The 19,205-nt window shown below is 38.8% G+C and overlaps 3 protein-coding genes across 3 annotated transcripts; all 3 read left to right on the top strand.

Annotated features, from left to right (window-relative positions):
- The first annotated feature begins 371 nt into the window (after nt 1-371).
- LOC128118126 (trace amine-associated receptor 7a-like) lies at nt 372-1,448 on the top strand. The gene has a single exon (XM_052750630.1). It carries the CDS (start codon nt 372-374, stop codon nt 1,446-1,448), a length of 1,077 nt encoding a protein of 358 aa, XP_052606590.1.
- Nucleotides 1,449-12,106: 10,658 nt separating this feature from the next.
- Nucleotides 12,107-13,183, top strand: LOC128118127 (trace amine-associated receptor 7a-like). Its single transcript, XM_052750631.1, has one exon. The coding sequence runs from the start codon at nt 12,107-12,109 to the stop codon at nt 13,181-13,183; it is 1,077 nt and encodes a 358-aa protein (XP_052606591.1).
- Nucleotides 13,184-17,307: 4,124 nt separating this feature from the next.
- On the top strand, nt 17,308-18,383 carry LOC128118129 (trace amine-associated receptor 8a). Its single transcript, XM_052750632.1, has one exon. It carries the CDS (start codon nt 17,349-17,351, stop codon nt 18,381-18,383), a length of 1,035 nt encoding a protein of 344 aa, XP_052606592.1. The 5' UTR covers nt 17,308-17,348.
- Nucleotides 18,384-19,205: the final 822 nt, after the last annotated feature.

Genomic DNA, 19,205 nt, shown 5'->3' on the forward strand with positions numbered 1-19,205 from the left:
TCACTGGCAAGTTCTCACTTACCTCACCTTACACCACGGGGATTCCATCCTAGGGACACACTGTACTTGGCATCATTAGGCTGCTTTCTTGAGGGCTAAAAGTGCTTGGGAGGCATTACCATAGGTTAGTTAAATAAGGATGAGAATGCTAATAAAAGGTGGGATTTAAGTGTGGGTCACAGAATAGACTGCTACTTTTGAGATGTGAGGAAATAGATTAAGCAGAGAAAAAAACTGAAATGGACTTAAGCAGCTTCATGTAATACAGAAGGTTGACTGTAAATTAGGAAGTAAATAATTTTAGGAAATGAAAATCCATTAGCAATTACATGTTCTGTATTTTTTTCCTGAGGATTTTTGGAATAGTATACATGGCTACAGATGATGGCAGCTTTCTCAGAGATCTAGCCAGAATCATGAGTGAAGATCTGGTCCCTCCCACACCTGTCCAGCTGTGCTATGAGAACTTGAATGGATCCTGCATCAAGAACCCTTACTCCCCAGGCCCTCGCCTCGTCCTCTATGCAGTCTTTGGCTTTGGGGCTGTGCTGGCTGTGTGTGGAAACCTCCTGGTGATGATGTCCATTCTTCATTTCAGACAGCTGCACTCTCCTGCCAACTTTCTGGTGGCATCCCTGGCCTGTGCTGACTTCTTGGTGGGACTGACCGTGATGCCCTTCAGCACAGTGAGGTCTGTGGAGAGCTGCTGGTACTTTGGGGACAGTTACTGTAAAGTTCATTCTTATTTTGATGTATCATTCTGTTTTTCTTCTATCTTTCACTTGTGTTTCATCTCTGTGGATAGATACATTGCTGTCAGTGACCCCCTGACCTACCCCACCAGGTTCACTGCATCTGTTTCTGGCAAGTGCATCGCCTTCTCCTGGTTACTGTCCATCGTCTATAGCTTTTCTCTTATTTACACAGGGGCCAATGAAGCTGGGCTAGAGGATCTAGTGACTGCCCTTACCTGTGTGGGAGGCTGTCAACTCCCAATGAATCAAATCTGGGTCTTCGTTAATTTTGTATTATTTTTCACCCCCACACTTGTCATGATAACTGTCTACACTAAGATTTTCTTCATTGCTAAGCAACAGGCTCAGAGGATTGAGAGAATGAGTGACCAGACGGCCAAGGCTTCAGACAGCTACAAGGACAGAGTGGCCAAGAGGGAGAGGAAAGCAGCCAAAACCCTGGGAACTGCAGTGGCAGCTTTTCTATTTTCGTGGTTGCCATACTACATTGATGCAATCATTGATGCTCTCCTGGGCTTCATCACACCCACGTACGTGTATGAAATACTAGTTTGGATTGCCTACTACAACTCAGCCATGAACCCCTTGATTTATGCTTTCTTTTATCCTTGGTTTCGAAAAGCCATCAGACTGATTGTCACTGGCAGAATCTTGAGGGAGAATTCCTCAGACACCAACTTGTTTCTTGAATAGATTCAGTTTAGTTGGGGATTGAAAAGAGTCTCAACAGAACATCACCGGGAAAACTGAGTGCCACTTCTGATCTTGTAGAGTCGTGGATTATGCTTCAACTCTGAACGAAACAGTTAAAACCAGCTTCTGTTTTGATCAAGAAATGTAAAATTAGTTTCTATCCGTAATGGAACTAGATGACCCCAGATCTAACAATTTTCCATTGTGTTTTGTACTGGTTAGTGTTGGTTGGTTTCCTGTAATCCCTTTTCCTCCTTTTGTAAAATTCTAGTTGTTGGCTTTTGTTAAACTCTCAAAGCCTCAATTTTGAATGTATAGTCATTAAATTCCTTAATAGTACTTTCTAATACGATGTTAATGAGTCAAAGAGACCCTTACAGCCTGTCTCTTCCTCAGAGAAAGAGTAAATGTGATTCTCTATTAACTGGGTCACAGATTTAAACTTTTAAAAATGTGATTTTTTTAAGGTCAGGAAAAATAAACCAAGAAGTTGATGTATTAACTAACATCTACTTCATTGTTTACAGAGGAAGGAAAAACGGTGTCACAAAGGTCACATCTGTTCAGTGACCTGCTCTCTAGGGAATAAGCACACAGAGGAACGGTCACTGTCCAAAAGCCTCACAAGTTGCTATTTGTGTTAATCAAGAATTTAAAGATGATTTTTTCCATGTGATTTATAAATTAGCTGATCCTTCACTTATTTTGCAAGGTTTCTATAGATTTATAGAAGTTTTCAAAACTATACACAAGAGTCAAATTAATGTGTTCAGAAGAAGAAATAAAGGTCAAACTGTGCAGTCACCTGGAGTCTGGGAAACACTTTTTTTTTTTGGAAATGGAAAAACATTTTTATAAGGATTCCCGTATATATTTCTAACCCCGCCCCCTAAAAAGTCTGATTTTGTCATAAAAATTATCCTGGATAAAGGCAACTAGCTGGTTTACAGATGACTCTCTCAATAGTAAATTAGAGAACAGTGTATCATCGTGGAATAAACAAACTCCATACTCTAGTCTAGATTAGTTTTTGTTCAGACAAGACATTATTAAATAAATACTAAGCCTTGGGCCTGGAGCGGCAGCTCTGCAGTTAGGAGCACTGGCTGCTCTTTCAGAGAACACTCACAGCCCTTTGTAACTCTCGTCCTGTCTATAACGTTGGCTTTTGCAGGCATTGCAAGCGAGTGGTGCACAGACATACATGCAAGCAAAGCACCCACGCATATAATAGAAAAAAATGAAGGAAAAATCTGAGCCTTCTGTATTTGCCCGAGTTATGGATATATACTGAGATGTTCTTGCTTACTATTTTTTCTAATTTCTATGTTGACATACTCCATGAATATTTATTATTAATGACTGTTGTGTTTTGTTATCAAATCTGTTTTAAACTGGTTAAGTTTTCCCTTAGAGATGATACTATATCTGATTTTTAGTTGAGACAGTTTCTCTATTGGTCAGACTAACATATATTGGATTTAAATCCAGGCAATCCCCCTGCCTCTGCTTCCTGAACATTGTGATTAGAGGCTTAAACTACCACTCTTGGTAGCCTTATTTCTTATTTTAATGTGTTTGAGGAAGTCTGTCCTTGTGTGATTGGCAGATGACTAAAGGCTCCTCAGACTCCTTGAAGTCCTCTGCCCATAGCTCTTCAGCTCAGATATTAAACATCACCAGTTTCTTCTGACTTCAGCTGTTTCAATGAGAGTGACTTATCCTGCAGCCATAGAACAGTGTCCCATCTTCACTTGAGTGACAGCGTACATAAACAAAAGCTTTACAGTAATTGATACATAGTGTAAATGTATACATTCAAAAGCAACTCTAATATTTACTTCAGTACATTCGAAGAAGCAATTCCTTTTTTATTTATTAATTTTTTTTAGTAAACCTTTGTGCTATCAAGTTTTTATGTCTAGAGCTATCTACAAGGATGGAACCTCATTGGACAAAATGCTTCCATATGCTCTAGCTGTAGGGCATTTTCTCAATCAGTAATTGCTGGGGGATGGCCCAGCCCATTGTGAGTGGTGCCATCCCTGGGCTGATGGCCTTGGGTTCTATAAGATAGCAGACTGAGCAAGCTATGTTGAGCTAGACAGTAAGTAACACTCCTCCATGACTTCTGCATCAACTGCTGCCTGCAGGTTCCTGGCCTGTTTGAATCCCTGCCCTGACTTCCCTCAGTGATGGGTTGTTACCTGGTTGTGTAATAAAGGTTGAAATAAACCATTTCCTCCAAATGTTGCTTTGGCCATGGTGTTTTATCACATCAGAAGGAATCCATGCAGGTGTCATAGCAGACAGGAAAATGAAGAAGTGAAAATAAAAACTCAGTTCAGACTGAATTTGTCAACCTGGATCAAACTTCAGGAAGTCTAATGCAAGGTGGCTTATTGTAAGCATATTTAAACACAATAGAATTTGGAAACAGTTTTCCAAGCAACAACCATTCCAATTCCACACACACAGTAAAGTTTAAGATTGGACTACATAGAAACTCCTTTGCAAACTCCATGTGACCCTGTAGGTGTACACCGTGGCTAAAAGGCCTAGAATCTATTGTGATTTCTAAACAAGGTAGCCAGTGAATCCAGTAGCAGACACACTGATCTGGAACTGGGAGCATGCAACAAGGGGGAACTTAACCCTTCTGAAGTTGGTATGTGAATTTATGAGATGTTTATTCTGTGCTGTGGACCTCTTTAATTACAAGGGTTTATATTCTTCAGTACAATCTGGTAGAACAGGTAAGACTTGGTTACTGAGTGCACTTAGGTCAGAAGAGGTCAAGTCTCATGGCTGTTGCCATCAGTCACATGTGAACCTGCCCCACCTGGACTCAGAGAGTAAGTGCTGCTGCTCCTAATGTGCCTCCCTCCCATCATGAAGTAGAACTCGGCCAAGTTCTTAGAGCATGAATTATGGAACACATAAATTTCACATAATTATTTTAAGGGAAAATATGATTTTCATCAAGAAAATTCTAATTAAAGATTTGTATTATATGTGTACATGTGTTTCTATGTATATATGTGTATACATATTTGTATATGTTCATGTGTGTGTATTTATATATGTGTGTGGGATATATATGTGCCTATATATGTGTTTGTGTGTGTATGCATGTGCTTTTTTGTTTTTTCCATCAATTTGACCACCTCTGCTTTTTTTAAAATGTACTCATTTATTTTACATCCTGACCAGTTTCCTCTTCCTCCTCTTTTCTAGTTCTCTTCCCCTACCTTGCCTCTGCACTCTCTCCAATGAAGTCCTACTGTTTCTGTTCAGAAAAGGGCAGACATCACTTGGGTATAAACAAAGCTTGATCTATCAAGTTGAAGGAGGACCTCAGTTTTAAGGCTGGGGAAGGCAACCCAGTGTGAGGAATAAGTTCCCCAAAGTCAGCCAGAGCTTTAGAGATAGCCCCTGCTCCCACTCCTAGACCTCTCACAAGTAGACCAACTACAAAACTGTCACTCAAATGTAGACAGCCTATGTTGGTCCCATGCAGGTTCCCTGGTTGTCAGTTCACAGACTCTGTGAGCTCCTAAGGGCCTGGGTTAGTTGTTCCTGTGAGTTCCCTTGCCATGACATGACCCCTATGGCTAGTATAACCTTCCCCCCTCTCATCATCAGGATTCCCCGAGCTAAGCTCACCTCTGCTTTTTATCTTTCAGATCTATGTATTAGGTCATTTCAGTGAGAATTTAGGAATAATGTAAGTAAAACTTTGTATTCAGTTGGTGTGATGTTAAGTAGTGTACACTGATTTAACCACTCAATTATTAAAATGTGGAATTGCACCATTACTTATTAAAAAATATCTAGGCCCTGGGGCCCATGTGATCTGATTCCTTCCTCCATACTTCTAATGCTGCCACATGGTCGAGAGCTGATTTCATCTCAGGACTTACTCCACTCTCAGAATAACAGATTCTAGTTGGTCACTGCTTGTGTCTTGCTCATGTGGTTTTAGAATATGAGATCTGAATATGAACTCAGGAATCAAGTGAGTACATCTGGTTGAATGCTTTTCACTACAATAAACTTAAATTTTGATAATGAAAGCCCAAATACAGAAATTTAAGATGTGTCCAAAAATATTAAAGCATCAATTGTTATTTATGTTCAATAACTAAATGAAATATGTCAAAACAAGTGGTGTTATACTATAGAATATTGAAATTGTTCAGAAAAGGAACAAGGAACAGAGTTTAACCACCATGTTTTTCCATATGTCTTCTTGTACCAGGAAGCCTGACCAGTCAAATGTGTCTCTAGTTTCATTTTAATGTAATTTGATCTACTCTAAACACAAAATGGCTTTATCATTCTCTCTGCTGTGTTTACTGTCCCTCCATCAATTCACCATGGTAGATAAATCCACTAGGTAGATTCCACAGCCTATTACATACTTGATGAATTTAAAGGTTATTTAGAGTATAATTTAAAATAAAACTTCAAAACAATGTACAATTTAGCACATCATTTTTCCTGCTCATGCTGTCCAGTTCCAGACCATTGAATGATATCTCTTATTTCTCAGTCTTTCCATTCCCTCTTTATAAACCTACTCACTGTCCAGAATCGAGAAAGATGAAACCAAGAGAATATTGATATCGCAAAATGAAATTCTCTGTGTGTAGTAGTCATGTAGCCTTGATGGAGAAAGCCCACGAGGTAGTCACCAAGTAAATGTAAGCTCTGTGATATGGTACACACTGATTCCATTGGGAGAATCATGCCCTACCAAAACATGTAGGTGAGATTTTTTTCAATGGATCTCTCTAATCCCTGCTGGCAGTCTGTCCAAGACAGGAAACTTTATGGGATTTTCAAAAGATCATGTTATTTAAGGACTATGACTTTGAAGAAGGTACTGACAAAGGGGTTCAAGTTTTAGTGCCTTCTTAAGTCTCCTTATGTAGTAATATTCCTTAACTTGCCTTGAGTTTATTTAGAGCTGAAGGAAGGTATGATTGGGAAGGTAATTTGAGTGATTGGGAGAAATCTACTCTAACCCTCTCTGCCATGTAACAAAGAAGTGTGAGTTCTTCATGACATAGAGCACTCATGGAAGGTGATGAGCCTTGACAGAGCTTGCATGGATTCCATACAGGAGATGAATCTGTAGAAAAAGGTCATCTTGGTGCAAGCCTTTTGCAACTTGGGATTATTATGATTCCCACAGAGTACTGAAGATGAGACCATCAGGATTAGAGGCTTGAAACACAAAGATGAAGGCTAAGAGTGGACAAATTTTGTTATAAAATTATTTCATTCATGTTAATCCACCCTTTTCCCCTCCTCCTTAAGGGACAGAAACAGCAAAGTCTATAGTATAACGAATATGAAGAAAGATATTTATCTTCCTCAAACCAAACATGATTCACTCTTGCTTGTCTATCACTGGAAGAAAGGGGACAATATTCAGATGTGGACTGAAGATTTGGAACTGAAGTTGTATGAAATCCAAATTTTCAGTGCTCATAGTGACTGACAATTGAGGGTTTAGCAAAAGAGGAAAAGAAAGATTGGCTACAGAACACTTATATACTACGGTTGAAGCAAGCATAATTTTATACAGTTTTACACCCATCTAATAATTCCATAGGCAATTAACAGTATCTATAAGAAATGTTTGTGGTCGGGTGGTGGTGGTGCATGCCTTTAATCCCAGCACTCAGGAGACAGAGGCATGTGGATCTCTGTGAGTTTGGGGCCAGCCTGGGCTACAGAGTGAGTTCCAGGAAAGGCTCCAAAGGTACACAGAGAAACCCTGTCTCAAAAAGAAAAAAAAAAAACCAAAACAAAAAAAAGAAATGTTTGTGAAATATATGTAGATTATGTAATGAATCAAGTTGAACTGGTACAGTTATTCACGAACTCAAAGTATTGCCTGGACCCCTTAGTAGATAATTTGCTGCATGTGTTCAGTGCTCACAGCTGTTCATATACACCTTAGTTCTTTGATTTTCCTTATGTTTGTTTGCCTCTTATACAGGGGTTCTCAACCTGTAGGTCTTGACCCCTCCTTGTAGTTGAACTACTTTTTACACTTGGATCATATATATCAGATATCCTGCATATAAGATAATTGTATTATGATTCATGACAGTAGCAAAATTACAATTATGAAGTAGCAATGAAATACTTTTTTGGTTGAGGGGTCTCCATAACAAAAGGAACTGAATTAAAGGGTCACTGCACTAGGAATATTGAGAACCACTGTATTAGAGTTCAACCCACAAAGATAGGGCATAAAACCTTTCTCCCTATTACCTCTCACTAAATGTCTTCTTAATTATGACTATGCTATGACTGCAGACCATCATTACTACATCCTTCTCCAAAGAGGAATGGGTCACACTCTCTACCACTTGGGTGATGACAAATTAGTGAACATTTAATAATGTGTTTCAGGAGCCAACAACCTGTAACTAACGCTCAAGTGCAGAAATGAGAGTGAAAACTTATGTTCACCAAAAAACCAAAAGTTTGTCTGAGAATCATGCTCTCAGGGTGAGAATCTTAAACGCCAGGAAAGCAAAACTTCTAACTTTGATCTGACTTTTAGCGAACCAATTTACTAAAAATAAATTTGTGAACTGTGGAAGTAACATTTGTAAAAGCATGTCACAGGCACTGGGAATATTTCCTAATTATATCTTACCTCAGCATTAAGTTTTCATGGAGTTAGCCTAAAAGTAAAGGTCAAATTAACCTGGATGACACTGTTGAGTTTATATTGTCTAATGTAAGTGTAGAATAGTTACAATATCAAAACACTGAAGTGACGTTTTGCTTTACCTGTACCTGACCATCGTGTGTTTACTGCACTATAGGGCACTGGATTTCCCTTTCTAGTGCTTACAGCAACTCTAGTCACTACCACATGATACATCATTTGTTACAGTGTACCCAAATAAATCAAAGTCAGTATTGTTATATCTTTCTGTATACTCCTGTATACAATAGGCTAGTCTGGGATCTCTGATGATATTGTGTTCCCCAAAATATTGTGCACCCTAATAAACTTATCTGGGGTCAGAGAACAGAACAGCCCCTAGATACAGAGGACAGAAAATGGTGGCACACACACCTTTAATCCTAGCATTCTAGAAGCAGAGATCCGTCTGGATCTCTGTGTGTTCAAGGCCACACTGGAAACAGCCAGGCATGGTGACTCACGCCTTTAATCCCAGGAAGAGATGGCAGAAAGCAAAAAGGTATACAAGGCATGAAAATCAGAAACTAGAAGCTTTTGGCTGGTTAAGTTTTTAGGCTTTTGAGCAGCAGTTCAGCTGAGATTCATTTGGATGAGGACTCAGAAGCTTCCAGTCTGAGGAAACAGGATCAGCTGAGGAATTGGCGAGGTGAGGTGGCTGTGAATTGTTTTGCTTCTCTGATCTTCCAGCATTCACCCCAATATCTGGCTTCAGGTTTGATTTTATTAATAAGACCTGTTAAGATTCCTGCTACAGGGATCAGCCTGCTTACCTAACAACAGTGGTGTGTTCTACATAGGGGTCAATGACCCTGGGCTAGAAGAATTATCCAGTGCTGTCAACTACATAGAAGGATGTCAGCCGAAACTAAGGCTGAGTATTCACAGGTTTTCTATTATTTTTCAGACTTGCCTCTATTATGGTAATACTATATAGTCATATTTTTATAGTGACTAGAAAACAAGCTAAAAAGAAACAGTTAAAAAACATCGGTGACAAGGACAGTCATTTGGGGAGGGGGGTGAGGACAGTGTGGACAAAGGAGAGAGAAAAACTGCCAAACCATGGGTCAAAGTGATAGCATTTGTGATTATCTGTGACTATGTATGATGATCACTTTCTTCACTGATTCTTTTAAAGAATTCATAACAGATCTCTCCAGTTATAAGAAATTTTGGTGGTTTAGCTGCTATAACTCAGCTCAAAATCCATTGATTTGTGCTTTATTTTTTTTCTTTCATTCATGAGAACATGAAAAACATCCACTAACTCTATAGGTATCAATAATTTATCACCTTATAACTCAGCCCAAATCTGTAACTAAGGAATTTATTTATAGAATGGGAACTTTGTTGTCATTATGAGAGTTATTATACTGCCCATAATATGTTGCTTTAGTTTGATGAGGAGAAATGATATTTATATGTCATAGCATAGCCTTTATTCTAGGAGGTTCTTGGTTTCATGATCATCTTAAATCACTTGATAGAAATATGGTTTAGTAAATACTAGTTTATGCAATATTTCTTAGGTACCTTAACTCAAATCTGCCTGGATGCCTACTTTGTGGCTAATTATTGTCTTTGAAAAGCATCTCATCATGTTTTACTAGAGCAGCCAATGCAGTTTCTGCGATAGAGACTTCTTATAAAGTTTTAAAATAATTTTATTAGATGTATTCATTTTACATGTGAATGTTTTGTCTACCTGTATGTCTGTGTACCACTTGCATATATAATGCCCATGGATATCAGAAGAAGGTACGAGATCCCCTGGAACTGGCAGTAATGACAGTTATGAACCACCATGTGGGTTATGGGAACTGAATCCAGGTCCTGTGCAAGATCACAAGTGTTCTTAACCACTGAACTATCTCTCCAGTCCCTAGAGATTGTCTTTTGTGGGATTCTTTCACTCTTCATCTGAAATTTTGTATGTTTAATATCACAATATACAGTAAGTTTTTCATGATTGTCTGTAAACACTCCTATTTTTATAGTTTTGATAATAAAAAACCCAGAATACCTGAAAAAATAGATTATTTAAGAAATGGTAATGGAGTGTAGGGCTCTTAAAAATCTTAAGTAACTTATTCTTATCCTCAGGAAATTATAATTAATTCATTTGGATTTTCAAGTATTAGAAGAAAACGTTGGTTTTATTTCTTGGACAAAATAATATTATTAAATATAAACATAGATTTTGATACACTTGTTACAAAAATGGAAACTAAGAACATGAGTAATTGTTTGAAATTATGACCAACAGAAATTGTACACCACCCCTGAGATGTATATTAAAAGATGATGCTGTTCCATCTAAAATCCAAACAATTAAAACTAAATAAATGCTCCTAAATTCATAAAGTATAGGCAAAAATATCTCCAATAATAAAATGAACAGTTTGCAATTAAACAGAGGAGTTAAAAGCATTATCATTATATTTAGCATGCGTAGGAATGTCCACATGTGTGCGCAGGCATGTGATAACCTGTAGGTGACATTGGGGTTGTCTCCAGTTGCTCTCCCCTTCTTCTTTGAGGCAAGGTCTCTCGGTTGAATCCATACTTACTAACACTACTGTTCTAGCTGGCCCACTTGTTCTGGGAATCAACTGTGTCTTCCTTCTGAGCACTGGAGTTACAGGTGGACGTCTATGTCTATCAGGCATTTATTAGGGTGCTGAGGATCCAGACTCCCATCCTGACATGTGCACTGCCAGCACTTTGTTTACTGGGCTACTCCTTGTCTTGAAAGTGTGGTTTTATTTTGAATAGAACCATAACTGTAATCAAAGTGTATTGAACTTCTGTTGTTACATTAGGCAAAAAAGAAACTATTTTATTTATTATTATTATCATTATTATGAAGAAGGCAATTCCATTTTGACTACCATTAAACTACAGGGAAGATTCATGTTCATATGTATTGATGAAAGTAAAAACACATTAAAAAATCTTTAGATAGTTTTTAATGTGAAGTATTTAAAGTATAATTTACAACTCAACCCCAAAACCAGTACTAAGAATGCACAGATTCTCAATAGAAAAGAATTCTCAGAGCTTAAGAAGATTCTGTAATAGTGTTTTGTGAGGAGAAATATTTCCAAAGTAAAATAGAGTCACACATTAGGACACCACAGTCTGAGGATTCCTTCCACATTTGAATTTCACAGTATCTTTCCAATAATTCTGTTAAATCAAAGAAGAAAGTCCTGTTTGTTATCCTAGCCTCCTTACTTTATTCCATGAGCAAATCCTTGTAGTCCATACCCCCACTTTTCCAAAAGTGAACCTGGAGAAAAGTAGTTGTTCTCACAACTATGTATCTTATTTCTCTAACAAGGATGAATGCCTGAAGGAAGAAAGAGCTTTTATGCAGGAATTTTGATCACTTTCGTTATAAGAGCCATTGATAGCAATTCTCATGAAGGGGAAAGGTCATTTAAAATAAATGAACAAAATTTCCAATTCTGGGTAAAGGTCTGTTGTGGCAGATATCATATTCACCTACATTATACAGAAAGGTCAGCTGTCACTAGCAAATTAGAAGGGGGAAAACTTGGCTGTGGCATAAACAACATACTCACTGGCAAGTTCTCACTTACCTCACCTTACACCATGGGGATTCCATCCTAGGGACACACTGTATTTGGCATCTCTGGGTATTACCATAGGTTAGTTAAATAAGGATGAAAATGCTAATAAAAGGTAGGACTGAAACTTGTGTCACCAGAACTGCTACTTTTGAGATGTGAGGAAATAGATTAAACAGAGAAAAAAATTGAAACAGACTTAAACAGCATTCATGTAATAAAGAAGGTTGACTGTAAAATAGGAAGCAAATAATTTTAGGAAATGAAAATCCATTAGCAATTATATATTCTGTATTTTTTTCCTGAGGATTTTTGGAATAGCATACATGGCTACAGATGATGGTAGTTTTCTCAGAGATCTAGCCAGAATCATGAGTGAAGATCTGGTCCCTCCCACAACTTCCCAGCTGTGCTTTGAGAACCTGAATGGATCCTGCATCAGGAACCCTTACTCCCCAGGCCCTCGCCTCATCCTCTATGCAGTCTTTGGCTTTGGGGCTGTGCTGGCTGTGTGTGGAAACCTCCTGGTGATGATGTCCATTCTTCATTTCAGGCAGCTGCACTCTCCTGCCAACTTTCTGGTGGCATCCCTGGCCTGTGCTGACTTCTTGGTGGGACTGACCGTGATGCCCTTCAGCACAGTGAGGTCTGTGGAGAGCTGCTGGTACTTTGGGGACAATTACTGTAAATTTCATTCTTATTTTGATGGGTCATTCTGTTATTCTTCTATCTTCCACTTGTGCTTCATCTCTGTGGATAGATATATTGCTGTCAGTGACCCCCTGACTTATCCCACCAGGTTCACTGCATCTGTTTCTGGCAAGTGCATCGCCTTCTCCTGGCTCCTGTCCATCATCTACAGTTTTTCCCTCCTTTACACAGGGGCAAATAAAGCTGGACTGGAGGATCTAGTGACTGCCCTCACCTGTGTGGGAGGCTGTCAAGTCCCAGTGAATCAAAGCTGGGTCTTCATCAATTTTCTACTATTTTTTATTCCCACACTTGTCATGATAACTGTCTGCACTAAGATTTTCTTCATTGCTAAGCAACAGGCTCAGAGGATTGAGAGAATGAGTGACCAGACGGCCAAGGCATCAGACAGCTACAAGGACAGAGTGGCCAAGAGGGAGAGAAAAGCAGCCAAAACCCTGGGAATCTCAGTGGCAGCCTTCCTCCTTTCCTGGCTGCCATACTTCATTGACTCCATCATTGATGCCTTCCTGGGCTTCATCACACCCACGTATGTGTATGAAATACTAGTTTGGATCGCCTACTACAACTCAGCCATGAACCCCTTGATTTATGCTTTCTTTTATCCTTGGTTTCGAAAAGCCATCAGACTGATTGTCACTGGCAGAATCTTGAGGGAGAACTCCTCAGACACCAACTTGTTTCTTGAGTAGATTCTCAGGTTAGTAGGGATTGAAAAGAGAGTCACAGCAGAACATCACCAGGGAACTGAGTGCCACATCTTATCTTGTAGAGTCATGGATTATGCTTCAGCTCTGAACGAAACAGTTAAATCCAGCTTCTGCCTTCTTCAAGAAATGTAAAATTAGTTTCTATCTGTAATGGAACTAGATGACCCTGGATCTAACCATTCTCCACTGTGTTTCGCACTGGTTAATGTTGGTTAGTTCTCTGTAGCCCCTTTTCCTGCCTTTCTACAATTCTAACTGTTGGCCTTTGTTAAATTTTTTAAGCCTCAATTTTCAAGATGTAGTTCAGTGACCTGCTTTCTAGGCAATAGGCACACAGAGGAATAGTCACTGTCCAAAAGCTTTACAAGTTGTTATTTGCTTAATTCAAGGATTTGAAGATGCTTATTCTTTATTCAATGGGATTTACAAATCAGCTGATATGTCACTAATTTGTAAAGTTTCTAAAGATGTAAAAAAGTTTTCAAAGATATACACAAAAGCCGAATTAATGATGTGTTCAGAAGAAGAAAACACTCAGAGAAAGGACAAAATATGCCATCACCTCGAGTCTGGAAAATACATTTTTGTTAGGGTCCACAATGTGTTTCTAAAGCTCCTCTCTGTAAAGGTCTAAATTTGTTATACAATTTACCCTGGATAAGATAGCTCTGTTTTTTTAAAATGACTAATGTAATAATAAACCAGAATGCATTGTACAGCAGAGGAATAAACAAACTGCATATTCTATTCTTGATTAATATGTTTAAGACCAGAAATTATAAAACTTCAAGTCTTGGGGCTGGAGCAACAGCTCTGCAATTAAAAGCACTCACTGGCCGCTCTTTCAGAGGACACTCCATTACAGTTCACGGCCCTTTGTATCCCCAGCCCCATCTGTAAACTCCAGGCTCTGCACGCGCTGCAAGCATATGGGGCATAGACATATATGCAAGAAAAGCACCCACACATATAATAGAAAAATAAAGAAAAAATTGAGCCTTTTATATTTTATAAAATTATTAAGACATACTGAAATGTCCTTTGCTTCTTATTTTTTCTAATTTCCATGTTGACATATACCAAGACTATTTATTATTAATGTATGCTGTCTTTTATTGTCAGATCTATTTGAACTGGTAAAGCTTCCCCTTAGGTTCTATCCTAGTTCTGATTTTTATTCGTGATAGAATCTTTCTCTGTAGCTCAGACTCTGTGTTGTGTTGGAACTTCAGGAAATCCTCCTGCCTCAGCTTTCTGAATTTCTGATTAGAGGCTTAAGCTATCACCTTTGCCTTATTCCTTAATTTAATGTGTTTGAGGAAGTCTGTCTTTGTGATTGACAGATGACTAAAGGCTCCTCAGACTCCTTAATGTCCTCTGCCCATAGCTCTTCAGCTCAGATATTAAACATCATCATTTCCTTTTGACTTCAGCTGTTTCAATAAGAGTGACTTATCCTGCAGCCATAGAGCAGTGTCCCATCTCTAGAGTGACAGTGTTCATAAGCAAAAGCTTTACAGTATTTGATGCATACTGTAAATGTCTGCATTCGAAAGCATTTACAGAGACGGTAACATCTAGCATCTCCATGATAAATTAGGTAGGTGACTAACTGAATGACTGCTTTCATGAAACATTTCTAATATTTGCTTTCCTACTATTATTTTCTAATATTATTCCAATGAGTTTTTCTTAATGTTTTTATCCTAGGTGGCAGGTTATTTTTCTATTTCAATCTTCAGCAAATTTCTGTGGAAAAAATTAATATTTATTATCTTCCCATTGGTATTTGGTTTATGAGATTTTCTCAAACAGAAAATCCTCTCTGGCAGCTCTAGGTCTTCAGTTTCCTTCTTGAGTTCCCGCACTCCTGATAAATTGCCAGTGCAAGACTCTAGGTCAGAAAAGGTGCTGATGTTGTAGTTACCTGACTCTTACCTTTCACACCCCTCTGCCTGGCTGCCATGCCACAAAGCACAGTGTAAGTCATTTCTGGCTTCATCATTGAATTGCTACTACTAAGATATAACAATACACAAAATGAAATAAGAACAGTTGATACATGGGCTGGCAACTGGAGCAGTATCAGAGCCTTGCAATTCAGCTTTGGTTTCTGAGACTGTTGTTTTTAATTTATTTAAATTTTTTCTTAAAAATATTTTTTGTTCAATTTCCATTAAATGAAATACTACTCCTGTATTATATTATATACAAGATAATACTCCTGTACCATACCCCATTTCCTCATTTCTGATAGGTTCAGTCACCCACCTCTATACTTCTCTGAGTTTCTTTCAAATTCCTTCTTCCACCATTGCTACCCAGCCACCCTCTTCCCACCTGGATGCATGGACAGAATTGTGTCATGTGTTTTCTTTCAGTCTCAGGACTAGGCATAAGCTGGTGTCAGAAAATTTTTGTTACGGTATTTAGAAGGGCCAATTCTCCTACTCACTTACTCCCTCTCCAAATCACATTACTTGTGCTGTAGACATTACAATTCCTTTGAAGTCACACACCTATCTTTGGCTGAACTGGCAGTCCAGTGAAAAGGGAAGATGTCTGGCTCTACTTCCTTGTTTCCATCATGGGCATGACATATGGGCTCAACACTGACAGGAAGTGAATTTGGCAGTATCTGTGACACATCAATGCTGAGCTGCTGGGTAGAATGGCATCTCTGAGGCTCTTCATATGCCCTGTAAAAACAAACCTCTATACATAAATGATAGGTTAAATGAGAATGGTCCCCGCAGGCTCATATGTTTGAATACATGGTCATCAGTTGGTGGAACTGTTTGGAATGGATTAGTAGACATGGCCTTGAGGTGAGCTTTGAGGTTCACAAACCCATGCCAATCTCAGTTAGCTCTCTCTCTCTCTCAGCTACTTCTCCAGGATCATGCTTGTCTGCTTGTTGCCAGTGCTCCACACCATGATGGTCATGGACTCTAACCCTCTGGAGGTGTGAGCCCAAATAAAATGCTTTCTTTTATAAGCCTCTTTGGTCTTGGTATTTTGTTATGGCAATGGAAAAGTAATTGTGGCACTAATAAAGGGAAGCATTGCAAACATCAAACGCCATGAGAGACCACAAAAGACACAAAAAGTTGGTGTTTTAGACCTTTCATATGCTGCCCCCAAAGCCCATTTTTAAGTAAGTAGCCTTTCTTTTGTTCATTTTTGTTTTGTCCTAGGCCATATGAAATTTAAAGGCAGATGAATGAAAAAAGAAACATCATAAAGGAGTTAAATACTGGGCTGGGCTCTTTCAAGATGGTTGAACTGAGACAAACCCTAGGGTGGTGAAAATGAGAATCATCTCTACAAAGGGGCACGACGCAGAGAGCACACTTCAGAGAAGAACTAGTGATTATAATTATCAAAGTTAAGTTCCCTTTATGATTCACACCTCATGCCACAGGGACCATTTTAGAGGATTTTTATAATGGTTGAAGTGGGTTGGCTGACTGCCTGAAAATTCTAAGAGGGAGAAACTCATTAAAAGGTCCCTTCTCTGATATTTACATATATATATATATATATAATATTATATATATGTGCGTGTGATTATCTTTTGCAGAGAAGAACATCGGGTGAACAGGTATTTAAGTAACAAATGTATAAATTATTTAGATAATACGATTCTGGGCTGATGACAATGCATAGGACATTTGCTTGGGTTAGTGATGAAGTTTAGAGATAATTATAAAATTATCAAGCGATTATAAACTCAGGATAATTTTCAGAATTTTGAATGTCTTTTAATTTTTCATTGTGTGTAAAAGGTTGTGAACCAGTAAATTCTTAAAGTAAGCAATCAAATAAGCTATATGATTTTTTTTTAACTTCAGAACTCAAAATTTAATTGAGATTACTTTTCTTCAACTATTCAGATAATAATTTCTGGACTAAAGTTAAGGTTTATAGTAGATATACCTAGAGTTAAGGATGAAGCTAAACATAATTACAAAAATGGTTTTCCGATTTTAAATTAAAAAAGTAAAATTGAAAAGGAATATAATCTTAGGCAATATTTAAAACCAATTCTTCAGATATGGAGTTCCATTTCTTTAATTTTTAGATCTCAAAATTACTGTTGTCTTCTACCAGAACAGAAATCCCTCAAGCACCACAAAGCAGACTCATGACCAGCAACTTTTCCCAACCAGCCCTGCAGCTCTGTTATGAGGACATGAATGGATCCTGCATTAAAACTCCCTACTCGCCAGGGGTCAGGGTCATCCTGTACATGGTCTTTGGCTTTGGGGCTGTGCTGGCAGTGTGTGGGAACCTCCTGGTGGTGATTTCAGTTCTCCATTTCAAGCAGCTGCACTCTCCAGCCAATTTCCTCATCGCCTCTCTGGCCAGTGCTGACTTTTTGGTGGGTATCTCTGTGATGCCCTTCAGTATGGTCAGGTCCATTGAGAGCTGCTGGTACTTTGGAGACAAGTTTTGTAGCCTTCACAGTTGCTGGGATGCGGCATTTTGTTACTCTTCTCTCTTCCACCTGTGCTTCATCTCCATCGACAGGTACATCGCTGTCACTGACCCTCTGGTCTATCCCACCAAGTTCACAGTGTCTGTGTCAGGAATTTGCATCAGCATCTCCTGGACTCTGTCCCTGGTGTACAGCGGTGCTGTGTTCTACACAGGCATCAGTGCCAAGGGAATGGAAAGCTTAGTGAGTGCTCTCAACTGTGTAGGGGGCTGCCAAGTTGTTGTCAATCAAGACTGGGTTCTGATGAGTTTTCTTTTGTTCTTCATACCTACCCTTGTTATGATCATTCTCTATAGCAAAATTTTTTTGGTTGCTAAACAGCAAGCTGTAAAAATTGAAACTACCATAGGTAGCAACAAAACAGAATCATCATTAGAGAGTTACAAAGCCAGAGTGGCCAAGAGAGAGAGGAAGGCTGCAAAAACTTTGGGGGTCACTGTGGTGGCATTTATGTTCTCATGGTTACCATATACAATTGACACATTGATTGATGCTTATATGGGTTTCATCACTCCTGCCTACATCTATGAAATTTGTTGCTGGAGTGCCTATTATAACTCAGCCCTGAATCCTTTGATTTATGCTTTGTTTTATCCTTGGTTTAGGAAAGCCATAAGGCTTATTTTAAGTGGGGAGGTGCTAAAGAGTCATTCGTCTACCGTGAGTTTGTTTTCAGAATAATTATTAACACTGCATTAATACTGTTAAAGATATTTTCACAATAGTAAGTGAGGGTGGAATTCAATGTAAGAAGTAAATATACTTTTTCTGAGTTGGGAGACATAATATTTTTTAGTTGAGTGGGAAAGAAGTCATGGACAGATTATACTATTGTAAAGATGTTTATTGCATTAAATAATGAATAATAAATGCTTGGTGTGTGTCATCTTCAGCCACGTTTTGTATGTATCCTTGGCATATGCACTTGTGTCTTCCATATTGGAAATCATTTTTGATGTGAAATTTCTAAGGTTCTAGCTTATGCCGGACTGTCACACCTTCTTATATGGTCATTCTTTTCTTTTGAAATTCTGTGTGAGTGGCTAAGGATGCCATAATGGTCCATGAATGGATAGTTTCTAGAGGCTGGAAGTCAAAGATCATGGAATGTCAGCACTGGTTTCTTTCAAGAGTGCCAGAGATGGCATATGAAAAGCCTGACGTGTTACCAGGGGAATCTGTGTTAGAGGCACCCGAGAATGAGGACATCAATCCCTCCGGGCCTGCCCCACCAGATACCTGCCTTCTGTGGGCCAGGGAGAAAACAATCCTTGTGTCCCGAGGGCAGACTTTATGGCGTATGCATGTCATGTTCTCACCCATCCAACCGTTACTGGTTCTTATAATCCTCCTACTCCATTTGCTCTTTAAGATTTTTCTCTCTCTCTCCTGGGGTGGTTTCCATGAAATTAGAAATGATATTGAGATTGTGACAGTGGCAGGAGTTAAAGCTGCTATGCAGGTCATGGGAAAAACCCAGAAGGCTGGTGGCAGAAAGCTGTG

Source organism: Peromyscus californicus, unplaced genomic scaffold (assembly GCF_007827085.1).
Source record: "Peromyscus californicus insignis strain IS unplaced genomic scaffold, ASM782708v3 Scaffold_22__1_contigs__length_63687245, whole genome shotgun sequence".
Classification (NCBI taxonomy): Eukaryota; Metazoa; Chordata; class Mammalia; order Rodentia; family Cricetidae; genus Peromyscus; species Peromyscus californicus.